Source organism: Protopterus annectens, chromosome 8.part0 (assembly GCF_019279795.1).
Source record: "Protopterus annectens isolate FY-2018-M chromosome 8.part0, PAN1.0, whole genome shotgun sequence".
Lineage (NCBI taxonomy): Eukaryota > Metazoa > Chordata > Ceratodontiformes > Protopteridae > Protopterus > Protopterus annectens.
The window spans coordinates 1,349,420,270-1,349,440,193 of NC_056741.1; the positions used below are offsets into that span (position 1 = coordinate 1,349,420,270).

A 19,924-nucleotide genomic window follows, 5' to 3' on the forward strand; every position below is an offset into this window, starting at 1 on the left:
GAGATGTACCCACAGTTTTGAACCTTCGGCTACATGCGACTTAATGTTTCTGAGTTGAAAAATTTTATTTTTAATAGCTATCACTTCTGCAAGAAGAGTATCTGAAATTCAAGCCTTGTCCTGCAAATCTCTCTACATAATATTTCACAAAGACAGGGTGTTCCTCAGGACCTTCCTTCTTGCCAAAAGTAGTTTCGGAATCCAATATCAATCAAACATTGCAACTACTGGTCTTTTTCCCTAAGTTCTCCAATAAAGGAGAATGTTGTCTACCTTTATTAGATGTTCATAGAAACTACGTTTTTATCTTCACAGAACAAAGGATTTCAAGAAATCTGACTAATTATTTGTTGCCTTTTCTTCACTTTCCTTAAGTAACCCAGTTTCCAAGGTTACCTTAGCTAAGTGGCTCAGAGTTTGCATCACGTTTATCTATTATTCAAAGGGGCTTCACCTTCCACGCCCATTGAAAGCCCACTCAACTAGAGCTGTGGCAACATCTGCAGTTTTTCATGCCAGTGCTTCTTTGGATGACATCTGTACAGCAGCTACATGGTCTTCTCCTCATACCTTTATCACTCATTACAAATTGTATCAGGTCTCTAGGGGACGTGCATCATTCGGTTCAATGGTGCTTAGGAATATTCTTCTGTGAGACCTCCCAAGATTCAGGTAGCTAGGGACTCTGTCCCACAGTCAAGGATTACGTGAATATTGACAACATCAGATAAAGAAGTTATATCTTACCATAACGTTCCATCTGTGTTGTCGATCTTTACTAATCTTTGACATTTTCCTCCATCTTCCCCAGGCCTGAGACTCTTACCGGATCAAATACTCCCAAGACTGGCTTCATAATAGGGGCACATATCTGGTCTCTCCTTGTTATTTACTGTCTGTCTACTACTATCTTAGCAAACTCGATCTGAGGTAATTTAGAAAGGAGCATTATGGGTAGAGACTAGTTCAAGAGTTTGGAAGGCGTGAGCTGAAGTAAACAGCTGAGTTAGTTCCGAGGCTCGGAACTGAGCCCACAGTCAAGGACTAGTGAAGATCAACAACACAGATGGAACATTATGCTAAGACATAACTTCTTTTTTCTTTTTTAAAAATATCTTCTGTTTTAGATTCTACTAAAAATTCTACCAGTGCTGGCTTTTTGCTTAGGAACCCCCTATTTCTTTCTCTTATCAGAGTACAGGCAATCTGTAGCCTGAAGTCCAAATAAATTCTTGGCCTCTTTCCATTCTATTACATTTCCCTCTCTAATTATTTGCTCCCAATTATCTGGTTCTTTTTCCAGTTTTCTTCAATAAATTCCAGCCCCCTCTTGCTTATCTGTATCCCTAATTGCAGTCATCCCTGTCAGCAGAATCTCCTTTCTCCATTCCTGTGTTGGCTTAGTTCTTATAATATTTTTTGTTACTTTAAGAATTGGTCTCAAATTAGAAAAATTATAAGAATAAACAAGAGAGAAGAGATGAAATTTATTATGTTTCAGTGTATAATGTGAAAAGTGAGGAAGTTAAAATCTTGATAGAATATTATTGGAAATATTTGTTAAGAGGATAGGGTTCTAGCAAGTATTCTTCCTAATAAACCACTTTTTTCATATAAAAGGGGTAGGAACCTAAAGGATATGGTAGTACGTGGGAAGTTTCAAATGCGTGAGATAGATATACCTAAGATGGTTGTGAGTCTAGGTACAATATGTTGCAATAGATGCAGCATTTGCACAAACATTGTTAAAACATTTGATAAAATAAATGGAGTAAAATTTGAGCCAAGGGAGATTTATACATGCAGAAGTAAAGGGGTAATATATGCACTTACATGTCCATGTGAACTTTACTATACAGGGGAGACTAAGAGAGAATTCCGTATTAGATTTATGGAGCATGTTAGAGATGTGAAAAATAAGAGGGAAAATAAAATAATTGCTTCACATTTTAATGCATTTCATAATGGTGATGTGTCTTTGTTAAAAGGCACTGTTTTAGAAAGTGTGAAATGTTTATGTAATGATGAAAATGTGTTGAAACAAAAGTTGTTGTATAAAGAAAGTATCTTCATTTTAAAGTATAAAACTATGACACCTACTGGGCTTAATAATGAATTGAATTGGAAATGTTTAAGATGGGATTTTATTATATAATTATATGATTATGTAATTAAGGGGTGTGTGTTATCAATTAGATGTTTTATATAAGAATATGCATTTTGCATTTTGAATGTTTGATATTCCTTGAAGGTGGAAACACCGAAGCGCTAGAGAGAGAGAAATAAAGAGATTCTGCTTTATCTGGTTGTGCTATTTCACAGTCGGTGATTTTTTTTGTTGGGGCCAGAGTTGTATTGTAATTTAAGAATATAATAGTCTACATGGTTATTGTTATTCTCCTTAAGGATCTGCATCCAAAATATCAGTCTCTCCTTTTTTTTTCTAACAAACATCTTTATTAAATTTTCACATATGACGTAGACTATCTTACATTTATATAAATGGAAAACAAACAACATGACACCACTTTAGTTGCAAACAGTATACATCACAGACACCATTGAAACAGCTGTAATTGCAAATATTATACATCACTTGTACTCTAGCAAGTCAGTGTCAGTTAAGCGTTATATGGCTCATTCAAATCCTGTTACTTAAACCTCATTCTTGCTCCTCATATATTGTTCCCCCAATTCCCATTTTTTCCTATGTAGTTTGCTCCCTCCCTTTTCTAAAGATCCCAGTTCCAGTTGTTTTCTCTCTGTTACTATATTCGTTACTTTTAGTAAAGTTGGTTTAGATTTTAATTTCCGTTTCCTAGTAATTGCTTTTTTGGGCAGACACCATAATTATACTCAACAAGGCTTTACTATGTCTAGCCAATTTCGATTCTGTATCATAACTCAAAAAATCACTTCCCTTGTCAATCCAGTCTGCTCACACAGCATCTCTGACAGAGGAGTCTGCAGGAGATCCCTAAAGTCTGCCAGCTCATTACACTCCCAAAAAATATGTTCCCAGTCAACTGTTTCTTGCAATTCACATCTCCAACATTTGCTGTCCATCTGAGGAAAAAGTCTTTGGACTCTACTTGGGGTATAAAAATATATATGTAAACTCTTCCAGGCAAAGATCCTAAATCTTCTGAACTTTGTTGCATGTTTGGGAGATATACATATATCCTCCCATTGTCTCTTTGTGAATTGTTTACTGTTCTATCTTCCCAATCCTTTCTAAGCTTCTCTGCATTTTATAATTATTATGCGGTATTTTATATGCTTTACTAATTATTCCTTTTTTAATGGCAGTTTCTGTCCTAGATTCTATTAAAAACTCTACCAGTGCTGGTCTTTCATTCAGGAGTTCCCTATTTCTTTCACATTGCCTATACTCTGATATCAATCCTTGATGGGGAAGGCAGTCTTTAACCTACAGTCCAAATAAATTGTTGGCCTCTTCCCATTCTCTTACCTTTCCCTTTCTAGTTATTTGCTCCCAATACCTTGGTCCCTTTGCCAGTTTTCTCCAATAAGTTCCATCCCCTCTTGCCTATCTGTATCCCTGACCATAGCCATCCCTATCAGCAAAATCTCTTTTCTCCATTCTCGTGCTGGTTTGGTTCTAAGAATACTCCCTGCTGTTTTATAAAAATAATACTCTGTATGATTTTTGTTGATCTCCTTAAGAGTCTTCATCCAAAATCCTAATCTCTCCTTATTTCTTGAGCTTCCTCCCTGTATCAGCATAATTTATTTCCACTTTGAATTATAGTTTTCTGCTTGTGCTATGTATAAAGAGCCTTAACTGTGTTGCTCTAAAACACCCCCTCAAATTGGGTAATCTTAGTCTGCCTTGTTCTATTGGAAGAATCAGTTTATCCCACTTGACCCTTGCTGTCTTCCCTTCCCAGATAACATTCTTCATCTCTTTTTTTAATTGCTATCCACAGCATCTCCTCTGGTTGATAAAAATATGCCTGACCTGTGTATAAGACTAAAGGGCCTAAAACATTTTAATGGCTTGTATCTTAGTATCCATATCCATATAATAAAACTTCCAGTTTCTCAATTTTTGTATTATCTTCTGTTTAGTCTGTTCTCACATATCATTAGCTGCCACAACAGAGTCCTTTCTAATCCATACTCCTAAATATTTCATTTTATCATGTCCCCATAAATATGGATATTGCTGGACCAATTTGTGTGTGGGCACATAATTTACCGCTATTGCCTTTGTTTTATCTTTAGTAATTTTGTATCCTGAGAAGATTTGAAACTGTCTTAAAATATTCCACAGCACTGTAATGTCTCTTTCTGGTTTTGTCATGTGTAAAATAATCGGTTCAGGTGCCTAGGCAGCGAGACATTTCCCTGTGGTACATTTGGTTGGGGACATATGGCTGAAGTAACATTTAGCTGCAAACAAATATGGCTTTTTATGAATTCCCTGTGGGCAAAGAGAAGCACATATTACCTTGCCCACAGCTTTAATAACCAAGTACATGGGGGAAGACAAACTGATGAGTGTAGCGCTCAGTGTACAGTACATGGTTATGTAACTACAACATGTAGAAGTGTCCTACAGCATGTTGAATATCCTACATTGCCCTTAGGCTCCAGTATGCATTTTAGGTAATGTTCTCTAGATACTTTGAAAGAACATTTTAGGTAATGTTCTCTAGATACTTTGAAAGAGGTAGTGGTTCACACACACAAAATATAAAAGCACTGCCCATTGTGCACTGCATTTTTACTGCCACGCCTACTGGCCAACCTGCTGTCTCATGTTGCCTTGGGGGCCATGGACATTATTTCCCCCTCGCATTTGGTTATTGAAGTTGTAGGCTTGGCACCGTATTCTTTTCTTTGTCCACAGGGAATTCGCAACAGCCATATTTCTCTACAGCTGAATGTCATGTCAGCCATGTGGCCACAACCAAATGTACCACAGGAAAATGTCACGCTGGCTAGGTGCCTGAACCCGTAAAATAATATCATCTGCAAATAGAGCCAAGTTTTCCTGACTACCACACCAGTTGTATCCTTGAATTTCTGAGTCCCTTATTTTATTTGCCAGTGGTTCTAAATATAATGCAAACAACAAAGGGGAAAGCGGACAACCCTGCTTGGTTCCTCTACTCAAGCAGAAATTATCAGAGAGGACCCCGCCCACCTTAATTTGCACCTCTGATCCCTCATATATTCTTTTAATCAACCTTATAATTGTATTAGGCAAAGAAAATGCTTCCATTGCCCCGGTCTACTCTGTCAAATGCTTTCTTTGCATCAAGACCCACTAATAAAAGTGGTATTTTCTTACATTCTGCTTCCCTCTGGATCATCAATGTTCTGTTAATATTATCAAATATTTGCCTCTCCTCCAGAAAACCACACTTATCCATATCTATCAAATTTTGTATCACTTTTGCCATTCTTTTAGCCATTTTAGACATAAACACTTTATAGTCATGGTTTAGTATTGAAATGGGCCTGTATGAAGCTGGATCTGATGGATCTTTACCCTCTTTAGGTAGTAGCATTACCACCGCCTTCTTCCAGGATGCTGGTACTTCTCCTCCTCTTAAAATACTGTTAAACAAAACCTTCCAGATCTTTATCAGTTTTTTCCGTCCTAACTTCCAGACCTCCACAGGAATATCATCTATTCCTGAGGTCATTCCTGTAGATTGGTTATACATAACCATTTTTATCTCATCCCATCCTAACTGTTAGTAATAGAGCCTCATCTTCTTCTAATCTTGGCATATTTAATTGTTCCATAAACATTTCCATTTGTACCTTTCTTGATTTCCATATTTCTCTGCTTTATACAAACTTTCATAAAATTTCCAAAATATTTCTAATACTTCCACAGGGTCTCTTGTTATCTTCCTTGTTATAGGCTCCCTAAGTTTGGTGACAGCCCTTTCCACTTTCTGTTCTTTGAGTTGTTGTGCTAAAAGTTTTCATGCTCTAGAATTATCAAAAACAGTTGCTTAACATCAATCTTTCTAAACTCGTGCATATTATTGAGGTAATCCCTTATTTTCTGTTTAGCATTCTGCAGTTGCTCCTTTTCTTCTTATGAGAGATTTCCCCATTTTGCAATACTTTATCATTTGTCAATCCCCCTAAATAATTTTTGCTACTGTTTAACCATATTTCCACCCTGTTTTAAAACTGTACTTTAATCTTATCCCACTCCCTAGCTCTTGTTTTCAGAAGAAAATTCTGTCGTCTCTAGTAGCTCCTGAATTAATTCCAAAACCCATTCCGAAAGTGCCATTTTCATTTTTATTTCATTACCTTGCATTTTTATTTTAGTTATTATTGGCACATGATCTGAAATAGTTATTGGGTGCATTTCAAGACCTTCAATTAAATACACATGTTCCTGTGAGATAAAAAATCTATCTAGTCTAGCCCAGTTTTGTATCTCTGTGAGTAATATGTAAATTCACTCCAAACTCCTAGTACTGAATTCACACCTTCCATGCCCAAGATTTTCATAAATTTCTTAAAAAATCTACATTCCTCTTTTGTTATAGTTCCCTTCTAGGCCCCCCAGATACATCTTCACTGTTGCAAACCAAATTCCAGTCTCCACCTATAAGTAATATTCCTTGCTGAAAGCTGATTATTTCTCAGATAATTTTCTTAACCTCCATTTTAGCAGTTTTAGGGGGGATGTAAATGCATGCCAGTATAATCCTCCTCCCTAGCCGGTAGCCACTTAGTATTATGTATCTTCCATTATTATCTTTTTTCCCTCTTCTATCACTATTGGAAGTCCTCTTACACTTAATATAAGTACTCCTCTTATACTTTGCCCCAGATATTCCTCTGAATAACCTTCCTGAAAACTTTTCTTTATCAAATTCACATGTAAGTGCTATTTGCTTTTTGTATGTCTTTATAGCTCTGCCAGTTGAGAAAACACTTTGGTGCTTACGGAAAGCTTTCTTCTCCAAGCCATTTCTCTTTGTCAAATTGTCTTCTAGTGACATGCAAACCAGACACAAAACTGTTAAGGGTACTTTGTTTATCAGAAAAAAATGTCTTACAATAGTCAATAGCATGGTGAATATCCTACATGGCCCTGTAGTCACATTTAGGCTCCAGTATGCATTTTAGGTAATGTTCTCTAGATATTTTGAAAGAGGTAGTGGTTCACACACACAAAATATAAAAGCACTTTTTCATTTACATGCTTTTGTAATAAACTTGCTACTGAATAATGCCTAAGGTTTTAACCCAGTCATTTCCCTATACAAACATAGGGAAAAAGCACACTAATTTTTCTTTTGTCATGCTCTCCTAACCAGACCATTCCTCTCTCCCCCATCTCCTCCCCTCTTTATTTTTTTCATTGCAGTGCCTACAGTTCTTAAAACTGAACAAAGAAAAAGAGAGAAGGTGAAAAAGAAAACAAAAAGCACCTGTTTATATTAGTATCTCCATTGCATTTTAAACTGAGAAAACTTGACTTCAAGTCTAATTGGTTTTGCATTATCTTTAAAGCTGTCACACTTGGGAAAAACCCTGATTGTTTTCAAAGAACATTATGTCCTAGCCAATTTCTCTGTTCTTTTTCCCTCAGCCATTCCTCTGTCACCAGACTGTCTCCAGTTTCTCTTTATCAGATTGTCTTCATGTAGACCTGAAGACCAGCTGCAGACATGCTGCTTAGTATACATATATACAATTGCTAGAAAAAGCCTCATATTATTCAGTATTCTTTTTCATTTAATTGCTCTCTCTCTTAAAACAAAGAGACTTAAATCAGTCAATTCCTCATGCAAGAATGAAAAAAACACATTCATTTGAACTTTGTCATGCCTTTTTAATGAGGCTCCCTCTTTGTTTTTTTTTTTGTTTTGATCATTGCACTGTCTTATGTTTCTCAAAACTGTACAAGAAGAAAAAGAGAAGAGGGGAGAAAAAGAAAAACACCTGCTTACAATCCCCATTACACTTTAAAAATAGCATACAAAGAAAACCGTGCACCACAAATACAGAACTATTAAGAAAGTGTTTTCTTTACTTACAGTTAGCCTTCTCCCATCTCCTCCCCCAAACATTTTTCTGAACATTAATGACATGAAGTAGGGGGATATACTTGGCCCCCACACATCAAACAGATTTTGAGAAAGTCCTATATTTTCAGATTTTCTTGTTCCTGTCATATTTCACAAATATAATTATTGTACTGTAATCTCACATTGTTACTGATTTTATTGCTGTTCTTCTGCATAATCCAAATCCTGTTTGTGCTTCATTTCTAACATTCTCTAGATTCTTCTAATCACCTGTCGTGCTCCCTTCCTTCTCTCCAGCATTTTCCTTTGAAATACTAGAAAACGTTTCACTGGTACAGTCTCTCTCTGATCTTTATTAGCATTTTCCTTTGAAATACTAGAAAACGTTTCACTGGTACAGTCTCTCTGTGATCTTTATTACCAGAAGAACAAGAAGCAGAACCTCCTTCTGTTTCACAGCTCAGTTTATGTTAGACAAACTTGTATTTCCTCCTTAGCATGCATTTCATCAAAAAATTATTTTTTTCCCTCCAGGGAAGAATACCCTGAAGACATCTGGATACAGCAGTTTGAATCTCACACCTGCATCTTTACATTTTCCGAACAGTGGAATTAATTTATTTCTCTTTTGCCTGGTGTACAGTGAGTAATTATTTTCCACAAACACCCTGTTGTATCCCACTTTCAGTATGTTGTCCTTCTTCCATAGTTTTGTTAGAATTAAGGCCTTCTGCTGGTAGGATTGCATCCTTACTATTATAGGTCTAGGTTGCTTTCTTATGGTTAGGTTTGGAGCATGCACATGATGTGTCTGTTCAACTAACAGTTCCTGATGTGGAATACCAGTCCAGTTGCTTATTTGTGCTTTCATAAAATTAATGCAGTCTGTTCCTTCCAGCTTCTCTGGTATAGCTGAAAATCCCTGGTTTTCCCTAAGTGTTCTGTCCTCTAATTCTATTATTTTTTTAAACATCTCTTCCTGAGCAGTCTCATATTCAGCTAGCTTTTTCTTCATTTTGACCTCTGCGTTTTGCAGCTTTATCATCTCATCTGAATATCTGTTTAAAACTTTTTCCAGTTGTTCCAGCATTTTGTTGTTTGTGTTGATATACTCTACCTGTGTTTTGTTTCTTTTAACCAGGTCTGTATGCAGTTGTCTTATATCTTCCTGTTTTGAAGCCCTGTCTGAAGGTTGCATTACTTTTTGCTGAACAGCTGTAGAACTCTCCTCAGTCAGTATTTCTCACTTTTTGTAGCTGATTTTTTCCCCAGGTATTCTGTGTTTCTTTATTTTTGGCATCCAGACAGTGTACTTATTATCCAGTTACTAAAATTTACCCATACACACACGTCTACTGGCCTTCTCTGATGACATTCTATTTTCACACTGGGAGAGGTAGAAACAAGCTGTTACTCAGTGTGCAGCCATCTTGAAAGTCCAGTCTCTTCTTGTTTCTTGAGCTTCCCCCCTTTGTCATCATCATCCCTTTCCATGTTGAAATATAAGTTTCTGCTTGCGCTATGTGTAGGAGCCTTAGCTGTGTAGCTCTGAAGTACCCCTTCAAATTGGGTAATCCCAAACTGCCTTGTTCTATTCGAAGAATCAGCTTATGCCACTTGACTCTTGCTGTCTTCCCCTCCCAGATAAAATCCTTCGGCTCTTTATTAATTGCTGTCCACAACTTCTCCTCTGGTTGATTTAAAAATATGCCTGACCTGTGTATAAAACTAAATGAACTAAAAGCATTTTAACTGCTTGTATCTTTCTATCCATATCCATATAACAGAGCTTCCACTTTCTCAGTTTTTTATATTGTCTTTTGTTTAGTCTCTTCCCACATATCCTTAGTTACCACACCAGAATCCTTTTTAATCCATACTCCTAAGTACTTCATTTTATCATGTCCCCATAAATATGGATATTGCTGAAGCAATTGTTGTGTGGTTACATAATTTACAGCGGTTACCTTTGTTTTGACTTCATTAATTTTGTATGCTGAAAAGATTTGAAACTGTCTCAAAATGTCCCGCAACATTGAAAGTTATTTTCTGTTTTTTATCAGGTATAAAATAATATTGTTTGCAGCTAGAGCCAGCATTTCCTGACTACCATGCCAACTGTATTCTTGAACTTCTGAGTCCCTTATTTTCTTTGCCAATGGCTCTAAATATAATGCAAGTAACAAAAAGGAGAGATGACACCCCTGCCTGGTTCCTGTAGTTTTATCAGGGAATGTAAATGCTTCCATTGCCCTGCTCAAACCCCCAGTTTACTCTGTCAAATGATTTTTCTGCATAAAGACCCACCAACAACAATGTTATTTTCTTACATTCAGCTTCCCTCTGGATCATCAGAGTTGTATTAATGTTGTCAAATGTTTTCCTCCCCTCCACAAAACCACATTGATCCATATCTATCAATTTTGGCATCACCTTTGCCATTCTTTTAGCCATTATAGACATACACACTTTATAATCATGGTTTAGGATTGAAATGGGCCTGTATGAAGCTGGATCTGATGAGTCTTTACCCTCTTTAGGTGGTACAGCCACCGCTGCTTTCTTCCAAAATGTTAGTGCTTCTAGTTCTCTTAAAATGCTGTTAAACAAAACCTTCCAGATCTTTATCAATTTTTCCCTCCTAGCTTCCAAATATCCACAGAAATACCATCTATTCCTGGGGGCTTTCCTGTGGATTGGTTGTATATCATAGAATCATAGGAAGTTGCTAGGCTAATAGCCCTAGGGCCCTTACAAGCCTAACCTAGTTCCTACCCTTATTTCCATGATCATCACCTATTGCCTCTGTCCAAGAGGGACATGGGTGGAACCCCCGGGGTGAATTTACAGTCATCCATCCAACTGTCCAGATTGCGTTTGAATTGGGCCAAAGAGGTACTCTGTTTGACATGAAGTGGGAGTCTGTTCCAAAGGTGTGGTAACCTCTGGGAGACAAATCTGTCCCTCCAGCAGATTTTATTAATGGCACATACCAGGGTTAAGGTCTTCAGAGCAAGTAACCCATGTACCATTTGTCTTATGGATATGCAGCATTTCCACCACTTTTATCTCATCTTCTATCCTAACTGTTAATGTGAAGTTGTTAAATCTCGCCGTTTATTCTCACTGATGGGTTTGGAGCTGATAGCAAAGCTCAAGGTTTGCCAGTAGCTCGAGACCAAGCCCCTTATCCCATGATGCACTGCTGGAATTACCTCAGATCTAGTTTGCAGCGGCAAAGATCTCGGTGTTCCAGATAGTTCGGACCAATATTATTTGATAGCTTCATCTATTTGCAAGTTTAAAAACTTTTTTCTTGACTTTCTTGTTAGGATAGTTTTTTTTTATATATATAGATTTTATATATATATACATATATATATATATATATATATATATATATATACATATATATAAAAATCAATATAGTTTTAGACTTAGATTTCGTTTTAGATAAGTGCCCTGTCTTGGCTTGTTTTTTTTCTATAGAGTTGGCCTAGTAGTTGGCCTTGTATTTAACCACATTCTTAGGAGTAGTTTGCTAGATAATTTCTTGAGTGTGTTGTTTCAATTGTTTAAATTTGTCTAAATTTATACTAGAGATGTCTGATGAGAAAGAGAAGCTACATCCTAAATCTGGCTTCAAAAAATGTCCGGATTGTGGAGAAAAAATGCCAGTCACTGATGGGCATGTTCAGTGTGTTTATTGTCTGGGGGCATTACACCTCCAAGACTCTTGTAGCATCTGTCACGCCTTCTCTTCCAGGGTACTTTTAGAGAGAAGGAGTAAATTAGTGGATAGGGGTTTACTTCATCACCCTTTCTCAGAAGCACTGTGTGACCAGGATGGTGCTAGTAGATCCTCAGTCATCCAAGTCTTCAAGTGACTCGAAAGCATCGAAAAAGGCTAATAAAATGGAGAGTGTAGGGTCATTGGTTCCACTGTCCTCAGAACCGAGTGTTCCTTCTGTTCAGAGTCAGCTTACACCTTTGGAGCCAGTTTCTGAGATTCCCTCATCTCCTGTGCTCCAATCAGCACCCTCGGTGCACTCCTCGAAGTCTTCTGTCAGCCTCTCAGATCTGGATATGGACCGGTTGGTGCAGAAGCTTTTACGGGCACCAGGCCTTGCCAAATTGTTGTCGGCTCCGACGCCTTTGTCTGAGCCGAAGAACATTAACCCGGACTTGACTACTCTTCCTCCGAGCCTTACTGGACTTTCGGAGCCGAAGGAGCCCAACCTGATGGTTGCTGAGCCTGTGAAGCCGAGACCTGCTCTGGTGTTATCAATTCCATTTACTCGGACGTCCTCGGCATCGACCGGGGACTCTAGGAGCTGACACTCTCCTGTCTGGTCCGGCGAGGATAGTCGTACCGATTTGTCGGTGCCGACTCTTCCTCTCGGGGCTTCGGCTCGGATGAGCTCGGCTCCTACCTCAGGCTCGGAGCCCATGGCCTCGGTGCAGCACGATTGGACGGTCCCTTCGGATCCGTCTACCCCTTCTCATCGGAGCCATGGTGCGTTCGATGCCACGAGGAGAGTCCTGTCTCCAAAGACATCATCAGCATCAGGTCTGGCTTCCTCCTCCCCTCAAGCGCCTGTGTCCACTCCTGCCTCTACCGGTCCACCCAAGCGTAAAGACCCTGAGCCTCAAGTAGACCCACAGGGTGCCCCCTGCTCTTCTGAGACCTTCCCAGATCCCCCCACTGAGGAGTTACCCAGGAAGAGACTGTGCAAGAGGAGGCACTTGGACTCCTCACAGGAGTCTTTGACATCTGACACTGACTTGGATGAGTCAGAAGGGTCCCCTTGATCCCCCTCTGAGGGGAGATATTAGAGATCCTTAATCAGAGGAGCAGTTGGCAGTCCAAAAGCCCTACTGAAGGCGAGTCAGTGCTCTTGAAGACTTTCGGTCTCAACCTTCCACTTCTTGGGTGTCTCCGCCTTACTGATCTCTTGTAAGGTGTGGGAGTCTCCAGAGGCCATGGAACCTGTCCCTCAGAAGCCAAATACGTTCATCTCTGCCCCAGTGGACAAAGCCTTTTTGACTAAGGGAGTGCCTGTTGATGCCTTGGTGGTGGTGGCAGCCTCCAAAAAGGAAACGTCTGAGACGTCCTCATCTATCCATCCTCCTAACAGAGATTCTAGGATCATGGCTAGATATGGGAAATATATGTTTAATTCAGTGACCTTTTCCCTTCAATCACTGAACTATTTAACCCATTTTACAAGACGACAAATAGATCTCCTGAAAGAGCTAGGAGATACTCTCCAGGGTATGGTAGCTACAGGGGTTGCCAACACACAGCTTGCTACCCTAAACTTGATTGTGAACTCGTCCATGTGTCTCATATCTTACGCAGCTGATGGTTCGAGTAGAGTCGCTAGTTCAGGCATTGCCCTGCGTAGACAAGCCTGGGTGCATTTCTGTTCCTTTGCGGAGCCTTTCAAGTCTTCCTTTATCAACACCCCATTTGATGGCTCTTCCCTGTTTGGGCCCAAGGTAAAGGAAACTCTAATCTCAGGTGTGAGCAGGAAGGCAAGACTCTATCTGCCGTTGAGTCCATTTTTCTACCCCTACTCGGCCCTATCCCAAGGGCCCTAAGGGTGGAAAGATGTGGTTCCGAAAAGCACAGGGAGCCTTTCAGGACACATGTGGAGAAAACCCCCTCTAGAGGCAGAGGAGGGGGTTATAATGGAAGACGCCACCCGCACAGCAGGAGGTCCGCAACAGCAGGGTGACAGAGGCCAGTTCTCTGGTCAGCCCTACCAGCGCTCCTGATAGGAGATCCCTGTGTTTTGATCATATCCTCTTCATTGTCGCTTTAATTTAGTAGTGGTCACTATGCTGTCTGCCAAGACATTTAATGCCTTCCTTTTATGTATGTTGCTACTCCACCTTGATTCCTCCCTTCTGTCTCATTGCAGGACAGCCTATATGGAGAAATGAAACCTTTCCTTGCTGTAGTGCTGGTCTGGTTATGTTCCACCTTCCAGTTGCTTAATCCGTTCTTTCCTTAGCATACATGTTTATCACAACATACTGTCATTCCGTTAAGTTAGCACTATACTTAACCTGCTTTGGCAACCTTTTAAGGTGGTTTTCGCCATGATAACATTCTGTCCAATTTGCGATCAGTTTACATCAGTTTGTAATATACCTTTTTAATATGCATCACCATTATACTGAATATGTTTGTGCATTACCTGTATTGTGGTTTATATGTTTATGTTAGTTTGTTGCATGCATTTGTTTATGCATATTTGTACTGATTTTGTTCTGAGGATGCAGTATGCTTGATTATTTGCAGCTTTTTTATGGCCTGGGTCATTTGCAGAAAATGCTGAAATCCAGGTGTACTTGGGAAAGGGAAGGGGTATGAAGACTTATTTTAGTGTTGATAAGGTGTTTGATCATCAAGTTGTTAAGGACTAAAATAATAGGGGATAAACATCCTAATGTCTTGGCCCTAACTAGGTAATTTCTGTTTGTTTTTTTTTAAAGAATGGGTAAAATCTCCAGGTAACAAAATAATATGAGTCGAATTGTTGCTCAAATCTATTAAATGAGTTGTGTTTCATTCTTAAGTATATGTTATACTTGTTTGTAAATGGGAGAAGATTGCAGACCCCCACGCTTCTTGAAAACAAGTATGAATAGCATGAATAACCTGAAATAGGATATCGTAGTATTATGACTGTAAAAGTTTTTTTCATAGTATTACTGTCCACAGAATAAGTGGAAGATATGAAGTTGCAAAGCAGAAGGGAAAACATGTTCAAAATTCTCTGTGGAAATTATCCGAGGGTCTGTATCCTACAAAACTGGCTACATAATCCTTATCTTCAAATCAGAAATTCAGTTGATATTTAAAACTATGCAAGTCAGGATTTTGTCTAAGAGTTGTTGGTAGTTCTCAGACAAGGTCCAAACTTATCTAGGTTTTAGCTTCAGTTGGATTTCTATGGCTGTCCAGTGCCTATTTTATAAATGTGCAAAAAGTATATGCAGACAACTTGATCTATGGAAGATGAGTCTAAGCACTTGTGTCTGTTTACTGAGGCCGCTTTTACTGAAATAAACTGCACATATGAGCTTTGGTTAATATATTGCTTGATCTTTTTTCTGTGTACAAATGTTATCTGCCTGTGAACAATGGTCATCTTTCTTTTTCAGACAAAGTTAATAGTAAATCAACCTTATGATGAGAGTCTAGAAATTAATGATTCTGAAGAGATAGCAAGTATCTACAGTCCAACCCCGAGGCCGTCTGGTAAGTTTTTGTGATATTTTCAGCATTGTATGTATCTACAGGCACAAAGTGTTTTGCCATTTGTTTTTATACCCAGGCCCACTGCTGCTGGCACTGTTAAATTTCCAAGTGTTCTTTTACTACCCAGGCTGCCTCAGTCTCATGGAAGCCCTTTCTTTTACCATTTGAGATGTTGTCATTTGTAGGCAATTGTGTTAACTTAAGCTATGGCCAGACACAGAGTGAGTTAGCACTGGACATGCCAAAGATGAGGACTGAATAAATGGAGCACTGCTAGGAGCATCTGATCTACAATGGCCATTGACTTTCCTCGCCAGTCCACACCTTCCTATGTGTAAGCTGCAAGTGTCATAAGGGTGACCTTAGGCATTTGTCCTCATCTGTGGCCAAAGTACCCTCATAACTTATGATGTCACTTTTATGGTATTATATATGTTCTCTCTTCTGCCTCTGCCATGATCTTTAGAAATTACTGGGCAAACAGATGTCCTGGCACTTTTATTTTTTCCCTTGAAAGCTCACCATTTACTTATGGCTTTAAATGAATAGCTCATAGAAGTAAGAGTGAGGGCATTTATCTTCCACCTTCTTGTTGCAGTGACTGATTTGGTGAGTTGATAAGAGGAGAGACAGTAAATTAAAGGAGAGTTTGATGACTGGTTGTCTGATGGCAGTTCATTATTTTACATTACATTTGCTAGATGGTAGAAGGAGTCGGCATATGTAGTGCATTTAAGATTCTACCTCCACTCCATCCCTCTTACCCCCCCCTCCTTCTGCATCTGCCCATACAATCTATAATGTCTTCATGGATTATCTCTCCAGCCCCTGCTTTGATAATCTGTTTCATAGGTTTACGACCCTTTCCACAAAAAAGTACTTACAACCAAAGAATAGTTGGTCCCTAGAATATGCAGCTTGTGTCCACTTTTGCTGCCATCCTGTCTTTTCAGGATGATCCCTTGGCACCCTATCAGTATGTGTATGTACATTCATGTTATGCCCCCATCCTACTAGTTTGAAGTGTGTTCTTTAATCTGTAGTCTAACCCTGGTAGCTTTCTTCTGGTGTCTTCAGCAGCCTGATGTCCTTTTTCCAGTTTTTTTTTTTTTTTTTTTTTAATAGTATTTGTTAATTAGGTAAATGAACTAGTCCTCAGACCCTTCTAATTTGCAATCTCAGACAGAGGGATGGGTAAGTAGAACATATGGATGGTTCAGAGTAGCCATTCAACCAGTATAATATTAAGATATGGTCAGAAATTGACATACATGGAGCACACCCAAACAGACACTGGAAGAATGTACAAACTTCACACACTACATACAGTTTTCAAGGTGTTGTTTGACCAGGTCCTGGTAGCATAAGAGCATAACTCCTTTGTTTCTGTATCTGTCTCCCTGAATGTGACACCTGATCTCTTTTCCAGGTGGTATAGTCCAAATGTGGTAAACACATGCCTGTTTACTGCCCTGCTGCCATCAGTTATGCTCCCTCTAGTCGATGTCTAACATTAAACTTGTTTTTTCTCAAGTGATGTACTTTCCATTTTGTCTGTCTTGAATCTCTGTTACCTTCTACCTGGCCACTTGGTCAGTCTTTCCAAGTCATTCCATAGACCTCCACACCCCAACCTTCTGCTACTGCACCTCCGTTTGTGTCATCCACACAGCAGTTCTTTAAGTGCTGTATCAAATATATCTGAAATGAAAGTACTGTAGAGTAGGCCCAAGACAGTTTCCTTCCGTTCACTGCCATTCAGTTCTCTTATTCCTGATAACCACCTCTGTAGTACAACACTCTCTGGTGTCCTACCATCAACTGCAGTTAATTTTCTCAGTTTTAGTCTTACTTCCCAACCCTTGTGGCTTCTCTAGCATTTGCTTGTGTATGTCTGAGTCTAGGGTCTTGTTAAAGCCTGGGTAGACTGCATCTAGTGATATTTCATTGTGAGAGCTTCCTGTGAGTCAGTCATATACTGGATCAGATTAAACTGAGGTTTCCTTTTCAGTTACTGTCCTGGAGACTGCTTTCCCTTGAAAAGTAACCAGGTGGTCTTCCAAGATTTTCACCATAACTTTGCCAGTTGCCTTTGTCAGGTTAACTAAATTGTGGATCTGAAGTAGGCAGACTTCATTCGTCTGCAACCTGTGGGTATCGGATCCGATCTCGGATCCGAGCCGGCAATTCAAAAAGCTTAGGCTCCGAGCTCCTAGCTCCTCCCTCTTACCCATAACCCCTTGCCAAGCCCTGACTGACCCCAGATTTCGTTTGCCGCTTTTCAAGAAGCAACAGAATTCTAGAGCTCCTGGCGTTGGTTGAGATAAGTTTAGATTTTTGACAGAAAAAGTTTTCAAATTCTCTGTTTTTGTTATTAATCTAGTTAGTGTTGTGTGTGGTTAAGGCTTTCCTCCCTCTTTAGTTAATTTTTCTCGGGTTTTCGTAGTTTGTTTGGTGTGTGTGTATTTAGGCCTTAGGTTTGTAATGTCTGAAGCCCCTAAGGCTGTTTTCTCCAAATGTACCGAGTGTGGCCATAAGCTGTCCCCAGCAGATGGCCACACTCAATCTTGAATCTTGGGGTTGAACACCTGTCTTCTGGTTGTACCATTTGTGCAGGGTTCAACCCGGGCTTTAAGGGATCGGAGGTCGAAGTTGGTGCTGGCGGGTCTTTTACCCCAGATACTGCCGCCTCTGCCTCCAGTCAGCAACCTGTTGCTGTGAGTTCTCCCCTCCGGCTGGGACTCAACCTCCCTTAAAGTTGCCGGAGGAAGGATTCTTCTAGGGAGAGACAGAAGGAGAGGCACAGGAGAAGCACCACAAGAGGAGCGAGCTTCTGGTTGGCTCCTCCATCTAAGCGGGCCTCCCTGTGCCTTCTAGCTTTCCTCCTCCTCGGCTCCACTCCCTCGGTTCTCTCCTGGACCCGAGGAGGAGGAGGCTAGCCCTTCCAGGAGGTCACCGAGGCGGCTCTCTAGGTCCGCTTGGTGGCCTCCTCTAGATCGACCTTTTCAATGAGCGAAGCTGATATGGACCGGATGATGAGGAAATTCATCCAGGCCCAAATGCAAATGGAGTGCTCTAGCCCCCATCCGGGAGGGGCGTCGACTCCTTTTTTCGGCCCCGTAGCTCCTGCTCCGACCCATACCACGGGTTGGAGCTATCGGCGCCGTGCAGATTTGGATCCGGGGTGGGTCGGATCCGATAGGTCGGCGCACCTCGGATCCGTCTCATCCCTTGAGTGCTTGGTGCCGGACCCGACCTCTCGGAGCGAGGGCCGAGCCTCGGATCGAGGGAGCTGGTGTGTCTTCAGCTCCGTCCAGGTGAGCACACTGGTCTCTTGGATCCGGCGGTTTCGGCTCCGACTCCGATCCGTGCGTCAGATCCGAGTGGGGGTCGGCTCTCGGGGCTTAGAGAAGCTGGCTCCCCTCGGCTTTCAACGTTATGGAAAGGGCACTGTCGAGGACATCCGGACCCCGGTCCCTGCCGCGGCTCCATCCGCACTCCATTGCAGTTGGGCCAGGCCCCCACCAGCGGTCCCAGGGACAGCCCGCCTCGATGTCCCAAGTGGTTCCCTTGGAACATCCATCTGCTGAAGAGTACTCCTCGGACAGCCCCGATGAAGTACCTCGGGCGTAAGTGCAAGAGGAGGCACATGGACTCCCTGAGTCCGTCACTGAAGACACGGACTTGGATGAAGGGAAGGCTCCCCTAGGTCACCCCTGAGGCGTCTCATTTGGAGACATCATGGAGATGTTAAGGATCAGGGGGTGGTCTGCCCCAAGGCTTCTTCGGACGAGTCTGTGTTCTTGGAGGCATTGGCGGGCCCTTCTACCTCTTGGGTGTCCCCTCCTGCTGACCCCCTGGTGGATCTTATATCCATCAGGGCGTGGAAGGATCCGGACACCATTGAGCCTATCCCTAAGCGCCCGGACCGCATTCTTTCTCCTCCATCAGACCGCACCCACTGGAGTAAGGATCCCCCAGTAGATGCCATGATGATGGCTGCAGCCACGAAAAGGGAATTGGCCCAGGAGAGTCCCTCCGTCCATCCTCCGGGCAAGGAGTCCCGTTCGATGGATCGCATTGGGAAGCGAGTTTTTAGTTCAGCGACCTTCTCCTTGAGAGCGCTGAACTACATGGCACATGTCATTAGGATGCAGCGGGATCTGATTAAAGAATACGCTGCATCTCCCCGAGTCCATCTCGAGTGAGGATAAACAGGTTTACTCCACCCGAATGGCCACTCTCAGATCAGTATCAATACATCTATGCGGCTGCTGTCTCATGCTACTGAGGGAGCCGCTAGAGCCAGCGGAGCAGGCCTTGTCATGAGGCGACAGGCCTGGCTCCGCCATTGTGATTTTGCAGAGCCCTTCAAGGCGACCTTCGAATGCCCCTTTCGATGGTTCTGCCTTGTTTGGCAAGACTGTTCGAGACATTAGTCCAGGCGAAAGGGCGGAAGGCGCTGTCTGCCGTGAGTCCTCTTCTCAGCTCCCCAGAGGTCCTTCTCTAAGAACCAAAAGGGACAGAAGAAGATGTGGTTCCGAAGTCGCAGCAGTCCCAACCTGCTCCGGATAACCAGTCCTTCCGTGGCAGAGGAGGGCGGGAGGTCGTC

General features: G+C 41.2%; 1 protein-coding gene across 4 annotated transcripts in view; it reads left to right on the forward strand.

The window, feature by feature from the left end:
- IFT46 (intraflagellar transport 46) overlaps positions 1-19,924 on the forward strand; it is a 716,375-nt gene that overhangs the window by 25,775 nt on the left and 670,676 nt on the right. For all 4 annotated transcript variants that reach the window (XM_044080916.1, XM_044080913.1, XM_044080915.1 and 1 more), the window contains exon 2: positions 15,216-15,312. Coding sequence is in view for 2 of the 4 variants with exons in the window: in XM_044080913.1 (XP_043936848.1) it covers positions 15,216-15,312 (97 nt within the window). In the remaining 2 variants the exon portion in view is untranslated. The remainder of the gene's footprint in view (positions 1-15,215; positions 15,313-19,924) is intronic.